The sequence below is a fragment of the Cyprinodon tularosa genome, unplaced genomic scaffold (genome assembly GCF_016077235.1).
Source record: "Cyprinodon tularosa strain WSP-4 unplaced genomic scaffold, ASM1607723v1 ctg345, whole genome shotgun sequence".
Classification (NCBI taxonomy): domain Eukaryota; kingdom Metazoa; phylum Chordata; class Actinopteri; order Cyprinodontiformes; family Cyprinodontidae; genus Cyprinodon; species Cyprinodon tularosa.
Genome location: NW_024039058.1, coordinates 198,490 through 215,320, shown reverse-complemented (window position 1 = coordinate 215,320; position 16,831 = coordinate 198,490). Strand labels below are relative to the sequence as shown.

The 16,831-nt window shown below is 39.7% G+C and overlaps 1 protein-coding gene across 1 annotated transcript in view; it reads right to left on the bottom strand.

The window, feature by feature from the left end:
* Positions 1 to 6,243: 6,243 nt before the first annotated feature.
* Positions 6,244 to 16,831, bottom strand: part of pcloa (piccolo presynaptic cytomatrix protein a) — a 74,188-nt gene continuing 63,600 nt past the window's right edge. The window contains exons 23-27 of the mRNA XM_038294786.1: positions 15,232 to 15,373; positions 13,218 to 13,279; positions 8,797 to 8,931; positions 8,462 to 8,607; positions 6,244 to 7,591 (exon numbers count right to left, since the gene is read on the bottom strand). Of these exons, the coding sequence (XP_038150714.1) occupies positions 7,448 to 7,591; positions 8,462 to 8,607; positions 8,797 to 8,931; positions 13,218 to 13,279; positions 15,232 to 15,373 (629 nt within the window). The 3' untranslated portion in view covers positions 6,244 to 7,447. The remainder of the gene's footprint in view (positions 7,592 to 8,461; positions 8,608 to 8,796; positions 8,932 to 13,217; positions 13,280 to 15,231; positions 15,374 to 16,831) is intronic.

The following is a 16,831-nucleotide window of genomic DNA, read 5'->3' as shown; positions in this document are numbered from 1 at the left end:
CTAAAAAGCCTCCAAGGCAGCTCGACTGCTGCAGAAATCAAATTACACACAGGTGAAATATTTACAAACTAGACTACTGTACTTATGAAAGTGTTTGTTTCTGCTGGATTTCATTCAGGAGTCTTGTGTCACTTTGTTCTTTCTCTTTAGTGTGTGAATATATAGATTTTTTGAGCATATGATGGGGAATTTTAGGCTGATCGTCACGAGTCACTTTAAGATGAAGGTTTAATTGAGGCTGACAAGCATGTTTGCAGTTTAAGTATTGTTAAATCTACCCTCTACTTTTTACCCTGACTAAAATTTACTCCAACAGATTTTTTTTTTTATTAATAAAAAAATAAAGGTTGTTCAAATGAACAATTACCACATATGTCTTGACATATTTAGGAATGTAAACATGTCAAAGTTCTCAAAAAGCAAAATAGCTTCTCACTGGCCACAGCAGAGGGATCTAACCTTTGTTCAGTCTGAGATGAGATGATGCAGCCGGCGACATTTTCTGATTTGGTCCCTCCAGGTTCCTGTCATTTTGATCATCCTGTCCACTTACTGAGTCGCTGACGCAGAATGACAGCTGGACATTTTAAAGCCTCCACCTGATGCAGACCACATCTTTGAAGCCAGAAGGAGAGCAAGAATACATCTTTAGAAGTTTGCTATTAGAGATCCTTGATCAGCTAAAGAGTCGACATTGGAGTACCGTAATAAAAGAAAAAAAGAATGAAGGGATGAATGAAGGACCAGTTGGAGGGCAGACAATTGACCATAAACTAGGAGTGAGGGACACCTGAGCAGTGGGAAAGATATCAAGACTGACTAAAGCATGCAGAAAATTACCTAATCTTCTGCCCATCCAAAACACATGAAGGGATATATAGATTTGAAGGATATACTAAATGTTTAACTAGATTACCAGATGCTGTATTATACTGAGATAAACACATCCATGATAGGAATTGCTTAAAACAGAAGCTACTCAGAAAATGTCTTTTTGTTGTTGTTTTTATTATTATCATAAGGGCTGGGTATTTTGGCCAAAGTCCTGAATTGATTTGAGTTTAATTCATACAGATCTAAATCGATTTATTTCGATTCGATCTGTTTTTACAATAATTAAAGTGGTTCAACTGTGTTTCAAAATACTCATTTTATTATTTTCCTCCAAATTAAACACAAAGTGCAAACTTGTAAATCAGACAGTTTAAAGTTAAGATGTGCACAAAACTGTCTCAACAGTGCAAACTTGTTTGTGAAAAGTGAAAAAGTGAAGCCTCACAAGAGTAAGCAGACGTGACACAGCGGGTACACAGCAGACATGCATGAGCTGTTCTATCTCTACTGTACAAACCATGATTGCAGTTATTTACTGCAACAACTACAGGGTGTTTGCTGGTCAGCCCCATTTGTGTTACTTGCGGTGTGTTACTTGAGTCAGCATTTGCACACGCCTGCTCATTTGAATGTAAACATCACGCGCGTCACTGTAAAACTAATCGATCTAATTTCCTTCACATCGATTTCGCAAAAATGTAAAGGAATCGATCGATTAAACTGATTTTTTACCCAGCCCTAATTATCATTAACACATTCATGTTGCATGGAGAATTGTACTTGGAGTCAACAGCGGTTCCAGACCAAATTTATTATGGTGGCCTAAGGCTGGGTCATTTTCAAATCTTGAAACCCCAGATATGGCAAATTAGAAATGTGATCCTGTTTCAATATGGCGACAAAGAGATAAAAGTTCAAAAGCTTCATAAAAAAAAACAAATACAAAAACAAACTGAAAATAACTGTAAAAGCAAAAAAAATTATTAAAAAATAAAAAAAATAGATCCAAGGGACCAATTAGCTCCGATTTCATGCCAGAACATCTAAAATGCATTTAGCACTAAATCTTCAGTAGAGGCACCAGTACTGTCTTAAAGGGCTACTGGCCCCTGTTTAGAACCGCCCATGCTTGGACTCCTAAATTCAGATTTTATTACTAAAGAGCTCCACCATTCTCTTCCAGTTTCACCAGAATGCATGACTAAACTTTAACATTCTAAATGAAATGCACGCTCCTATATTTTTGTTTCTATTCTTAGAATAAATAGAAAATAGTGACAGATAAATATTGATAGAAACTGTCTAAGCAAGGGCTCCTTAACTCCAGTTCTCGAGAGCAAATATGTTACAGTAACTTGCAGACGCACACCTGAATTAAATGAAGAGCTCATTATGGGCTCTGCAGAAACACCACAGGTAGAAAAACTCAGTACAGTGCCTTGTGATGAATTCTCGTGAAAGCAGATAAAATATATATATTATTTATTTGAAAACTAAACAGTTTTCCCTACATTTATTCTGTAAATCCCGACATAAAAAAAAATCCACATATTAGTAACCAGTAAATAACTGAATAATTCTCAAAGCTTACTGTATATCTCGTTCTATAAGAAAAAATAAATAAATAAAAGTTTTCAATCATACTTTGCAACAATATTTCATTAGGTACAGTACAGAGTTATATTCGCATACCTAATGCTGAAACATCTGAGGCTTGAATAAATGATGCTGCAGCAGGAGCTGGTAACAAACCCCATCTGTTGACTCCCACACATTCCTGAGCAGAGGACTAATCAAGCAGACTCAGCCAAACACCTGCGCTTGAGGACGTCTGCAAGCTAAACGAGAAGGAAAAATAACAACATGGCGCCACCCTGTGGCAATATGTAGTAATTGCACAAAAAAATCGCCTAGAATAAAAAAAAAAAATAATAAATGTCTGTTTAGTGCAAGTAAATAAATGTAAAAAATTCTATTCATATATATATATATATATATATATATATATATATATATATATATATATATATATATATATATATATATATATATATATATATATATATATATATATATATATATACATACATGAATAGAAAGTTTTTAAAGTTTTTTTTTTCCAGTTTAAAGCTAATATTCAGAGTTTGGTTTGTTTCACTCACCGTTAAAGTGAGAGGAAACATGAAGCTGTTGCTTGATCTGTTTTGGGACAAAAAAAAAAAGAAAATTTAACCCTTAATAGAGCAAGTAACTGTTTTTGATAACTAACATAATAAGTGGAGTCCCCCTGTCCCTCAGTGAGGTCTAGAACCACAAGATCTATACCCAGCCATTCAGCAAAGATACTGCTACATGGCTACATACTTTAATGTGCTATGGACCAATCAGATGACCCCTTGAATGATTTATTACCTACAGTAAATTAAATTGAAAAAAGTTAGGAAAAAAAAAAGTGAAAGGCTAAGCAAAAAAATTAAAAAGATAAAAACGTTATAAAGTAGTTAAAAATTGAATAACAAAAGCACTTTTGGCTTTAAATGTTTTTTTTTTTTGTTTTTATAAAATATTTCACCAAGTGAACTTTAAAAGGTTAAAGATTATTATTAGTCAATTAGAAAATACTTTAGATGTGGAGGACATTGAAAGTAATATTCCTTGGCCTGGTTTATTGCTGTTCTTCTCTTTAAAAACCAAACATGTCATGTGTGTGATCTTTTTTTATTATTTTCCTTTTAAAGTAAATGCACAGAAGAGCTTAGCTTTATTTTGTACTGATATTTAATATTTAGACATGGGGCAATAGCCATTTTTACAGCACATTTTGCATAATTTATCATTACCTCCTGTATACAATCACAAAACCATGACATTTTATTTTTTTCTGTTTACTTACAAGTGAAAAAAACAGACAAGTTTTACAAGCATAATCTTTGTACAGTCAGCATACATTGTCAATAATTTGTACTTCTCCATTACTTCCTCCTCCACTATCACATATATCACTCTATAACTCCTTTCTCAGTTTGGTAATAATATCTGGACACAAAAATATTAGGAACCACCAACAGAACATGCAACATCCAGTGAGCATATTTATATTCTTCTGCAACTAACTCGAGTTGTCACAATAAGACTTCTGTGTTAAGACTGGTAACCTTTTAGGGTCCTGTGTGAAGGGCTTGGTTAATCCGGGCCTCTATAACCAGACAAAACATCCTTTATACAGTCTATCCACTGCACACTGATTGAAAAAAAAAATAAATTTCTCCTTGTTATGTCTGCTAAAACTTCTTTTACTCCTCAATCCCAATTATGGATATATTTGTAGGTATATATCTATAAAAATTAAACTATATATTTACACTGCTAAAAACAGGGAGATAGCCTCTGTGTTTAAATCTGTTAGTGAAATGTGGAATTGTGTTACAGTCGGTTTTTGAGTGAAAACACTAAAAAGCAGAAATACTTTTTGCATCAGGCCAAATGACATGCTACGCACAAGCACATGAAGATCAAATTAAGAAAAAATTATGAAAAACAAAACCAAACTTACAGAGAGACCTTAAAACTACTGCCACTTCCAGTGTAATGTCTATTAATTACAATCTTTTACAGTCTTTTGGTAATTTATGATATGCATCCTGTAAATCAAGATAATCAAAGGGTAGGTGCAGACACTGGATGTATTCTTTCTTTTTTGACGTTGATTTCTCCACATAACGTAATATCTCTGAGTTTCAGGTCATCCTGATATTGTAAACAACCTCTACGTTGTGTAAAAAAACATTATTATGTACATTTCATATGTACTGTAAACCAATGCAGTAGAACTCAATATGACACTGTATCACAGGCAATAAATAAATACACATCTGTACAGCATTACAAAAATCACAAGGTAAAAATAAAATAAAACTAAAGTAGAAACCATTTGTGGAGGATGCAGCAGTGCAAATTGGGACATAGTGACTTACTGGCAAGGTTATATGCAGTTCCTTCACTCTTTACGGTAGATGTTGCATAGAAATCACTAATATGTTAGTTTTACTATTTGTTTCAGCTGATGGTATTGAATAAACCTGTAAAACTACCTCTTGACAACCACAAACCAAAACTATCTTAAAGTGTAATGATATAGAAGACTTTAAAGATAACAATGTTGATTTTAACTCTAAAAATGACAGCACATCAAAGCAGCAATATTACAGCAGTAAACTTAGGATGTTAATAGTGCTTTTACTTGTATTGTTGTACCTCAAATCTGCCTCAGCATTTTCACAGTTAAAATCTATCCATTTCTACATTCTGAGCAGAAAAAAAGTGCAAAATACCACAAAAGTATGTTCTTAAGACTGCTGGCCATAAAATTGAAGCAAGCCCAATGTAGAAGACTGATGTGATGCAGGAATATAGTATTTGCTCTCCTACAGAACTCTTCTGTTTTTGCTTTTCTTTGCAAATAGATGCTTCAGATCATCAAACATCATAAGACAGTAAACCGATAAAATGAAAAGTATAATTTTCCAATATTGATTTGAATTACTGACCACTGTCATATGTGTAGAATATGTGTAGGACATGTCTGACAGCATGACGTAAAGAGGCGATCGATACCCAGGAGAAAACCTAAAACGTCATCTGAGGCATTAGTCATGTGTTCATGATTGACCCATTAACAATTGGCAAAAATGGCGTTCATAGTTCAGACACTAGAATCATTGAAAGAACAAATGATTCCAAATATTTCTGGAAAAATCTCATATGACTGACAAGAAAAATATATATAACACCATCTGTAGTTGTCATCACACTGATATTCAGACATGATGGTGGTAGTTTCATAGTGTGGATAATTTTTTCTCTTTAGTTAATGACCTGCTGTGATTGTTATTCTGCCCTTTACTAGAAAACCCTGAAGGAGATTGTCCGGCCAACATTTTATTACCTTAAAGGTATAATGGAGGATGTTCTTTTTCCGGGTGGATCATCAAAACAAGGGGTCCTCCTATTTGTCAATCATTCTGGTGATATACCCATTAAGGGTGGGTCTTTTCAAAACATCGTGAAAATCCTCCACTATACCTTCGAAGTTTAAGATGAAACTAGAAGATATAGCATTAGCTTCACCTTAACATGACATGAAAAGAAGTTTCAGGCCCCCTATAGTATGCAATGTGTGGCTTTGGTGTCACATGCCCTTCCTTTAGCTAAATTTTCTTAAATATCCATTGTGGAGTAATCAAAATAGTTCTGCAAAAACCAGTGGGCAAAAACATGTCAACTTCAAAGAAAAATATTTAGCGCTGACTGACAAGGAAATGCCTCTTAAATCAAACAGGTTCAAGAAGCATTTATGTTCCAATGGAGAGAACGATTGTTTTTGCTAACTTGTTTTAAATCCTCAACTGTATTTAGCTTCTTTTATAAAGGTTGGATTTTATGAAGTTTGATTTCAAAATAGTTTGAAGTCATGAAACATTTAAGTCTGACAAAAAAGCAAAAACAGAAGAAATGTGTGGACAACTAATGCATTTCCCAGCACTTTAAGATTCATAACACGTCTGGAACTTACAAAGCAAATACAGGAAATCTCAGTGTGGACGATGTCGTACATTCTACAGGGGCATCATGGATAAATAAAACCTTAATGTCACAATAGTCAAGACTTGATTGTCTGTGATAAAGTATCTATTTATTTATTTTTATCTCCAAATAAGACTTTCTATTTACAAAGTGGGTCTCAGAGGTGATGTTTAGTGGTGAAACATGGAGTGCTGCATGCTGAATAGACTCATGTGCGCAATATATTGTGTGGTATTCAATTTTGTATAAGTCTTAGTTAATTCTTAAACAATTTCAGTGAAATATTATCTTAAAAAGGAGGCAAAGTTCAGTAGTTCATTAATTTATAAAATTTATAACAAGCTTTTTTCTTCATTGATCTGGTCTGCTACTGTAGATAGGTAGTGTGTTGGAAAATATGCTTCCTTCCAAACAAGGATTTTTAAAATATCTGATAAATAACTGAGATAAATAATAGACTTCTATGCTAATATAATAGAAAAATAAATTATATGTTTCTGTGGCAGATCTTTCTCTGTCATTTCTATAATGTTTTAAATTCAATAAAATTCTGAATTAAGCAATAAGTGCTGAAATAGAATCATCATTGGATAAAGCATTTAAATAAACAAACATCTAGAAATGTGTCTGTTCCCTGTATCTCTACATTAGAATTATGGGTCTTCCTCTGTGGAAATGATCCTGTGCAAAGTAACCATGTGCATGAGTGTGTTTGTGAATGAAGGCATGTAATACCTGGTTGAGCTGCTGACCTCAACACCTGTGTGTTTGCGTCTCTTCCTGGATACATTATAATGGACCCTTCTTGCTGTAAACATGTTTATTTTCATGTAAACATGAATCCAAGGTCTTTATGCTGACAGCATCTGAACAAAAAGTCCCTTAAGTCCAAAAAAACAGATAAGATGACGAGCTTTTGCCTCCTCTTGAGCTTGCGTCACCCTTCCCCCAAACAGGACCTGTTTCTCAGATGCAGAGCTAAGTTCCCACTGAAGTCACAAACCCATCATATTTCTCTTTTCTTGTCCCCCTATGAGTGGATCTGAGCCGTGCTAGCCAGCAGCTTGTGCCAACTCACGACTCGTTTGCGTAAGTCGATTTTGTCCAACCACACATAGGCCTCTCCGATCAGCGTTTTCTTCATGAACTTTCCACCATTTGACACAAGGAAAAGCTGGTGAAAGAACCAAAGATGAAATAGCTTTTACTTTCTGGAAAAGTCTGTAGTACACAAGTTGGTGAAGATTCTCAGTTATGCAGGTCGTAGTCATTTCAAAAAAGTAAAAAAAACAATCCACTGGAATTTGTTTTCAAGTCTGAAGACGTTTCGGTTCCCATCCAGGAAGCTTTTTCAATTCGAAATGTCAGAATTAGCGTTGAGTTTGAGGCTTTATAGAGTGAACAATAACAAGTATTGGGTATTGCAGGCTAACAAAGAACCCAAACGTCCCCCATTCCTAAGGAAATGACCCGTTCATCCAGTTCAATTTGCATGTTTTCTAAGCTAAAACAAGGCTTTTGTTTTGGTCCACTCTATAAAGCCTTGAACTCAATGCTAATTCTGACACTTTGAATTGAAAAAGCTTTCTGGATGGGAAACAAAACGTCTTCAAACCTGGAAACAAAGTCCAATGGATTGCTTTTTATTTTATTATTTTTTTTTTAACCTTTTTGGAATGCAGTTCACAAGCTTTCTAGAAGTATTTTTGTTGTTGTTGTTTTTTGCTAAGCTTTGCTTTTAATATGAGCAGCAAATTCCTGCCTATTTTTTAGTTTTTCCACAAAAAAACTTCCACAAAAGTGACAGACTTAACATAGTGTATGTTGTATAGAAAAAAAATTGAAACAATAGGGTTAATGGCGAATCATTTTCCCTTAACTTTCAGGAATAATAACTACTATGCTGTGGGGAAAAAAAATATTGCTACTAATGAATTTTTTTTTTTATTACTCATGGAAAACATGTAGCTATGATGAACATACAAAATGTTATCAACAGATTGAAGATATCTGTAAATCCTATGTAAGTAAAGATATCAGCCACCTGTAATGAGTGTCCTGTTGGGTTCATACAGAAACGGAACGTTTCGTTGAACGATGGCTCACGGTCATGACGGCACACTCTCGTCTTCTTCTTGATGATCCTTTTTTGAGTGGCAATGTTCACCACATAGAGCTTCACATAAAGGTCTGAGAAGAAGAGACGGACATTGTCATCAAATACCACAATGTTATTAGTGGGTTCCCTACTTTGAAAAGAGGTGAAACAAGAGACCAGAACAATTAGGAATAAGTCAAGGGACCAGCAGATACCCAAGACAATCAGATGTTTGCATATATACATGCATGACTATATTAGAAGGTGTTTTTTTTTTATACCTGGTAGGTGGTCTGGAGACTTAAACTTGTAGGTGATGTTGCGACACTGAAGAATCTCCAGAACCAGCTGCTCCCCCTCTGTTCTCATCTCCCTCTTCAGAGCGATCTTAATCTCTCCCATTACTTGGGTCTTTCCTAGAAACGTATGCAGGTAATGAGATCAGCAATATAGTAAAGGTTCCTAGGGGCTAGGTTCTATTGCAGAGGCCTCAATTCTTAGAATCCCTATGCTGCCATCTTGTGGAAACAAATATTTATAACAGGAAGCATACAGTAGCAGCCATTCTAATTCCCAGTCAAATGGCAGGCGAATGGCAACCCACTTTCCTGGAACTCCCAGCAAAATCCCCTCCAACTTCCAGCCACTGACCCCCTCCTTCTACTGAGTGTACATAGCTTTTTGCTCTGACTCCAACCTTTCACTGAATTACAGGCTCAGACCACGAGGCTTCTCTTTAGATCTTAATGTCCACAAATCATGACAAAAAGAATATTTTAGAACAAAGATTGATGCTTAAAAAGGAATTGTTGGGGACCAGCCAAGGACCAGCTAAGGGCCCATCAAGGAGGGAGGGGAAATGTTGAATGACTATTACAAATTCATCTTTTTTTTGCTTACATCAAAAAAAAAAAAAGAAAAATGTTTATACGTTGACACATGGATAATAATTTGATAATGCATGCATCATTATTTAACAATAAGACACAGAGACTGGGCAAAAGAAGCCTCAGAGAGAGTTCACAGGCCAACACTTCTATCTAGAAAGAACATAGTTGCTCATCTTACATTTCCGCCCTAAAAAATACATTTTGAAAACCATTAACACTGGTCGCCATTTATGAATGAAATTCAGTCTGGTTAAATACATCCAATATAAAAGACCCCTATGATGAGCAAAATATTTGGATCCAGTGTTCCCTCGCCCGGACGCGGGTCACCGGGGCCCCACTCTGGAGCCAGGCCTGGAGGGGGGGCACGATGGCGAGCGCCTGGTGGCCGGGCTTTTACCCATGGGGCCCGGCCGGGCTCAGCCCGAAGAGGAAACATGGGTCCCCCCTTACATGGGCCCACCACCCGTGAGAGGGGCCATAGGGGTCGGGTGCAATGTGTGTTGGGTGGCGGCCGGGGGAGGGGACCCTGGCGGTCCGATCCTCGGCTGCAGAAGCTGGCTCTTGGGACGTGGAATGTCACCTCGCTGGTGGGGAAAGAGCCGGAGCTAGTGTGTGAGGCTGAGAGGTTCCGGCTAGAAATAGTCGGTCTCACCTCAACGCATGGTTCTGGTTCTGGAACCAGTCTCCTTGAGAGGGGCTGGACATACTTCCACTCTGGAGTTGCCCACGGTGAGAGGCGCCGGGCAGGAGTGGGCATACTTGTTGCCCCCCATCTCGGTGCCTGTACGTTGGGGTACGAGAGGGTAGCCTCCCTCCGCCTACGGGTGGGGGGACGGGTTCTGACTGTTGTCTGTGCTTACGGGCAAAACAACAGTTCAGATTACCCACCCTTCTTGGAGTCCTTAGAGGGGGTACTGGAGGGTGCCCCTCCTGGGGATTCCCTTGTTCTGCTGGGAGACTTCAACGCTCACGTGGGCAATGACAGTGAGACCTGGAGGGGCGTGGTTGGGAGGAATGGCTGCCCTGATCTGAACTCGAGTGGTGTTCTGTTGTTGGACTTCTGTGCTCGTCATGGATTGTCCATAACGAACACCATGTTCAGGCATAAGGGTGTCCATATGTGCACATGGCACCAGGACACCCTAGGCCGCAGTTCGATGATCGACTTTGTCATCGTTTCATCAGACTTGCGGCCGTATGTCTTGCACACTCGGGTGAAGAGAGGTGCTGAGCTTTCCACTGACCACTACCTGGTGGTGAGTTGGCTCCGGTGGTGGGGGAGGATGCCGGTCAGACCTGGCAGGCCCAAACGTGTTGTGAGGGTCTGCTGGGAACGTCTGGCGGAGTCCCCTGTTAGGCGGAGCTTTAACTCCCATCTCCGACAGAACTTCGAACACATCCCGGGGGAGGTGGGGGACATTGAGTCCGAGTGGACCATGTTCCGTTCCTCCATTGTCGAGGCGGCTTATCTGAGCTCCGGCCGCAAGGTTGTCGGTGCCTGTCGTGGCGGCAACCCTCGAACCCTTTGGTGGACACCTCCGGTGAGGGATGCTGTCAGGTTGAAGAAGGAGGCCTATCGGGCCTTTTTGGCCTGTGGGACTCCGGAATCAGCTGATGGGTACCGGCGGGCGAAGCGGCATGCGGCTCGGATGGTTGCTGAGGCAAAAACTCGGGTGTGGGAGGAGTTTGGAGAGGCCATGGAGAAAGACTTCCGCACGGCTCCGAAGCGATTCTGGTCCGCCATCCGGCGTCTCAGGAGGGGGAAGCGGTGCAGCACCAACACTGTTTATAGTGGGGATGGTGTGCTGCTGACCTCAACTCGGGACGTTGTGGGTCGGTGGGCGGAATACTTCGAAGACCTCCTCAATCCCACCAACATGTCTTCCATTGAGGAAGCTGGGCCTGGGGACTCTAATCTCTGTGGGCGAGGTCGCCGAGGTGGTTAAAAAGCTCCTCGGTGGCAGGGCCCCGGGGGTGGATGAGATCCGCCCGGAGTTCCTCAAGGTCCTGGATGTTGTAGGGTTGTGTTGGCTGACGCGACTCTTCAACATTGCATGGACATCGGGGGCAGTCCCCCTGGATTGGCAGACTGGGGTGGTGGTCCCCCTATTCAAAAAGGGGGACCGGAGGGTGTGCTCCAATTACAGGGGAGTCACACTCTTAAGCCTCCCCGGCAAGGTCTATTCGGGGGTGCTGGAGAGGAGGGTCCGTCGGATAGTCGAACCTCGGATTCAGGAAGAGCAGTGTGGTTTCCGTCCTGGTCGTGGAACGCTGGACCAGTTCTAAACCCTCAGCAGGGTCCTGGAGGGTGCATGGGAGTTCGCCCAACCAGTCTACATGTGCTTTGTGGACTTGGAGAAGGCGTTCAACCGTGTCCCTCGGGGGGCCCTGTGGGGGGTTCTCCGGGAATACGGGGTGCCGGGCCCTTTGATACGGGCTGTCAGGTCCCTGTATGACCGGTGTCAGAGTCTGGTCCGCATTGCCGGCAGTAAGTCGGGCTCGTTTCCGGTGAGAGTTGGACTCCGCCAGGGCTGCCCTTTGTCACCGATTCTGTTCATTACCCTCATGGACAGAATTTCTAGGCGCAGCCAAGGTGTTGAGGGGATCCGTTTTGGTGGCCTTAGGATTGCATCTCTGCTTTTTGCAGATGATGTGGTCCTATTGGCTTCATCAGGTCGTAATCTGCAGCTCTCGCTGGATCGGTTCGCAGCCGAGTGTGAAGCGGCCGGGATGGGGATCAGTGCCTCCAAATCCGAGGCCATGGTCTTGAGTCGGGAAAGGGTAGAGTGCCTTCTCCGGGTCAGGGGGGGTGTCCTGCCCCAAGTGGAGGAGTTTAAGTATCTCGGGATCTTGTTCACGGATGAGGGAAGAAGGGAGCGGGAGATCGACAGGCGGATTGGTGCAGCGTCTGCCGTGAAGCGGGCGCTGTACCGGTCCGTCGTGGTGAAGAGAGAGCTGAGTCAAAAAGCGAAGCACTCGATTTACCGGTCGATCTACGTTCCTACCCTCATCTATGGTCATGAACTCTGGGTCATGACCGAAAGAACAAGATCGCGGATACAAGCGGCCGAAATGGGTTTCCTCCGTAGGGTGGCTGGGCTCTCCCTTAGAGATAGGGTGAGAAGCTCGGTCATCCGGGAGGGACTCGGAGTAGAGCCGCTGCTCCTCCACGTCGAGAGGAGCCAGTTGAGGTGGCTCGGGCATCTGTTTAGGATGCCTCCTGGACGCCTCCCTGGTGAGGTGTTCCGGGCACGTCGCACCGGGGGAAGGCCCCGGGGAAGACCCAGGACACGCTGGAGAGACTATGTTTCTCGGCTGGCCTGGGAACGCCTTGGGGTTCCTCCTGAAGAGCTGGAAGAAGTGGCTGGGGAGAGGGAAGTCTGGGCCTCCCTTCTTAAGCTGCTGCCCCCGCGACCCGACCCCGGATAAGCGGAGGAAGATGGATGGATGGATGGATGGATGGATAAATGTTTGACCGGAAATATTTATGTGCCACTTAAAGTAAGCAGAATTAATCTTTAACTGTGGCAAACAACACAACACTGTGGGTTTTACTGCAATCAACTACTTTACAAAAACGTAGGTACAAAAAAAGATAATGGGATTTCAATCAAAGCACTGAAAACTGAGTAGATGGATAGGTGTGAGCTCACAGTGAAAACCAAAGAGCATCGACTAGTTAAAAGACTGATTATATTTCTTGTCACACAAAGATATTCAACCAGCTGTAATATAGAAATAAATAATATAGAAATGCGTATATTTGTTTGCGGTAAATTTTCATAATAAGAAATCAACACGTATTCTACCTTCAACATCACTGTGTCCCGTTGATGATTTGACCACGTCAGTGCCGTTTGGGATCTTCCCACTAAAATGTAAAGACGAAAAGAAAAGGAAAGGGTTTATTGCTTTGCATGTACTAAAAGATGGTTTATAAACCAATCTAACATAAACAGAGTCTAGAAGAAGTGAAAGGAAGCTATTGTTCACATTTCATTTCAAACAAAGTTTAAGGTAATGACTTGATCTTTTCTGAAAAAATTACTTTATCTTACATATAGCATTATTTATTTATTTATTTAGAGTTTTTACAGCACTAGTGGCTCTTTTTTTTGACAGTAGGCTGATAGGAAAGGGGGTATGAGAGAGGGGGAGAGACATGAGGTAAAGTATCACAGGTCGGATTCGAACCCGGGTTGGCCGCGTCGAGCACTAAGGCCTCCGTATAGGGGTCCTGCACCACCAAAGCATGCCCATAAAACATTATTTTTATAAATAACTGTGTATTTCTAACCATCCTTTTGATGTGGGAGGTAATTTTAATAGAGGGGAGGCTCGATCAAAGGGTCCTAAATTATGCTTTAAATGTGACAAATATATTTTATTTGCTACTTCATCTATTGGCATTGGTTATTCAGTTGTCTTGCAGTGCTTTAGCCCTTAATTTGTTAAAAGTTAGGGGAAAGCCTTTAGAAATGGTTACATAAAGCTTTGCATCCACTTCTGGGGTGCTGACAATTTCTGGATAACATAATAATATTCTTAAAATAACTGGAAAATCTTCAGATAAGATCAGCATAATAATATTCTATTATTTTTTTTTATAAATAATGTCACAATTAATTAAGTTTGTGAAGTAAATGAATGACATACAGTTTCCCATTTGTTCCAACCTCTCAGAATTCATGGCTTCACTGATTATATCATCAGATTCAGTGTTTATGCAAACAAGCCGGTAAATCCCAACCTGTTTAAAATTTGACACAAATAACCAATTGAAACAAACAGTTTTAGTAATCACATGAACATACAGATGTTAATCATTAAGAATAAAAAAAATGTCATTGTGTTCGCTGTATAGAATGAACTTATATGACTCTGTTGTGGCATCAGCCATCTTCAATGGAGCTGTTTGTTGGAGCAGTGGCTTATATGTACTGTAGCTGAGAGAAAGCGGCTGGATAAGCTGATCAGGAAGGCCAGCTCTGTAATTGGATGCCCTCTGGACTCAATGCAGGAGGTGGGAAACAAAAGGATCCTAACTACATTAACATCTCTGTTGGATAATGTTTCCCACCCCATGCATGAAGCTGTTGCTGAACAGGAGAGCTCCTTCAGTGACAGACTTCTGCACCCTAAATGCACCAGGGAGCGTTACCACAGTTCCTTCCTCCCAGCAGCTGGAAGACTTTATAAGCACCACTTTTCCCAAAAACCTCAATACATTGTTATATTCATGCTGATTTTGCACAATTTCTATCTTAGTCAGTTAAACATGCTGCTGTCATTTTGCACATCTCTGATGTTGCTGCTATTTTCAAATATCAATTACTGTAAAAAAAAATATTTTGGTTATTTATTCTTCAGGTTCACAGTTTTTATATTGTTAAAACACTTTACAGTGTAGTATTTCATTTGTTTATATTTCAACTCTTCATTATTATGTTTTTCTTATGGACTTTTCTAAGATCAACATTTGTGTGACCTTTTTTTCTACAAACTTTTTGCTGCTGTAAACACCAGAATTTCTCCATTGTGGGACAATAAAGGGATTTTCTATTTTGTCCTAAATAGGAAATCAAATTTGGCTCCCTGAGGTTTTATAAACACATGATCCAGGATTAGCTTTTATACAGAGCAAGTTCTAATAAATTACCTCTGATTTAGTCCTACACTTTATATAGCTATATACTATAGTTGTCTTATAGTAACTCTACTAATGGATATAATACCTAACTGTACTTTCATACAGGTAACAGACCCTTGATGAATGGAAGCAAATATTTTTTATAGTATTTTATTGGATGTTAGTCTACTTACAATCGAGGAACCTGGAAGATAGCACTGTCCACTTCATTTGTCTCCCCTTCTTCGTCCAAAAGGCTGTAAGCACTACCGCTCAGGCCACTGTCTAATGAGGCCGCAGTAACTGGGGCATCGCTGGATCTGTAGCTCGACCGAGCTGTGCACAAACATGAGCACAGCCATCCCCACAAAAAGGAAGGAAGAGAAAAACTGAATCTTTGCTATGTCCAAAGAAGAAGCATTGGTTGATTTCTGCAGCACTGTAAATCTGTTAAAATGGTCAATAATTTGTTATGCTGTGGATAAAAAGAAGCTTGTTAAAGAATCACAAGACAGGACTGGACTGCACACAAACATTGAGCAAGAGCATGTGGATACAAGTTTATCTAAAGCCTCTCTCAGCAAAGACAAGACGTGATAGCTTAAACACAAAAATACTGAATACATGATGATGCACACTACAAGAGAGGCACAACTACTTCATTGTTAATAATCTGTATGAAATTTTGAATGTGTGAACATCTTAGCTGTGGGTGATAACAGTGGATTAAGTGCTGCAGAAAATAAATCTCCTTTTAAAGATTTACTCTGTTTTTTTGGAAAATAAGAGAAAGTCTAGGATCAGCTTTCAAATAATACTTTTATTGATAAAGGGTAAAGCGGCTGTCTAAACCAACTTGGCCCTATGAGAAAAGGTAATTACTCCACTTGTTAAAACATCAATTAACTCAATGCCTACATTCCTTGGATTCCTATTACACAAGCCACAACCTTGGGCAAAAATTAAATCCTTGGTCGAGTTCTGAAAGCAAAACACGTGTGAATATAAAGGACAAAAAGAGCCGTATCATGTTTACTCCCCACCCTAAAAAAATCCAGGTTTATACCCCAAACTTTCTGCAGACTGTTTTATGAGCTGTACTACTTGCTGTAGTTGGTGGAACCACAATTGTTTTCTTTCTCAAAAAATCCTGAAGGAAAATATGTAAATGGGGAAGTACTGTATCTTTTTTTTTGTAACCAAACATAAAGAGAATATTTAGAACTGCCTTTGACTGTTAAAGTTATATTATTGACGGAGGTTTTATTAGCTTAAGTTTGTGGTCCAAGGGGTTTATTTGCTTTACTACCTGCTTTGATCATGTTTTTTATTTGTACTTGCTTTTAATATGCTTTTTTGTTTGTTTATTTTATGTGAAGCACTCTGAATTGTGTTTGTACTAACTTTTACCATGAAAATAAAATTCCCTTGCCTTACATTGGGCCACTTGGTTCAGACAACTTTTTCCCATTAGCAACTAAACTTATCACTTGAAAACTGGTTTTCGTGTCTACTCTAGTAACTTTGTCTGAAAAAGCAAAAGCTTTTTCTGTAAAGGAAATCAATAAAGGAGAAAATCCTTATTCAATGTAACCAATTATACTTCTATGTGCAGCATGGTTTAAACAATAAAAAACAACATGTTCTTTTTTATTCAAATAATTAAAATTATTGTTATTTTATTTTAAACTCTTTGTATTTCTTTTCTCAGAAGTTGAGCAGGCAATGTGAGTGTAAATGATGCCAGATGTGTGGATGTGGAGCGGTGGTGAATCCGTGAGAGCACAGGCTTTC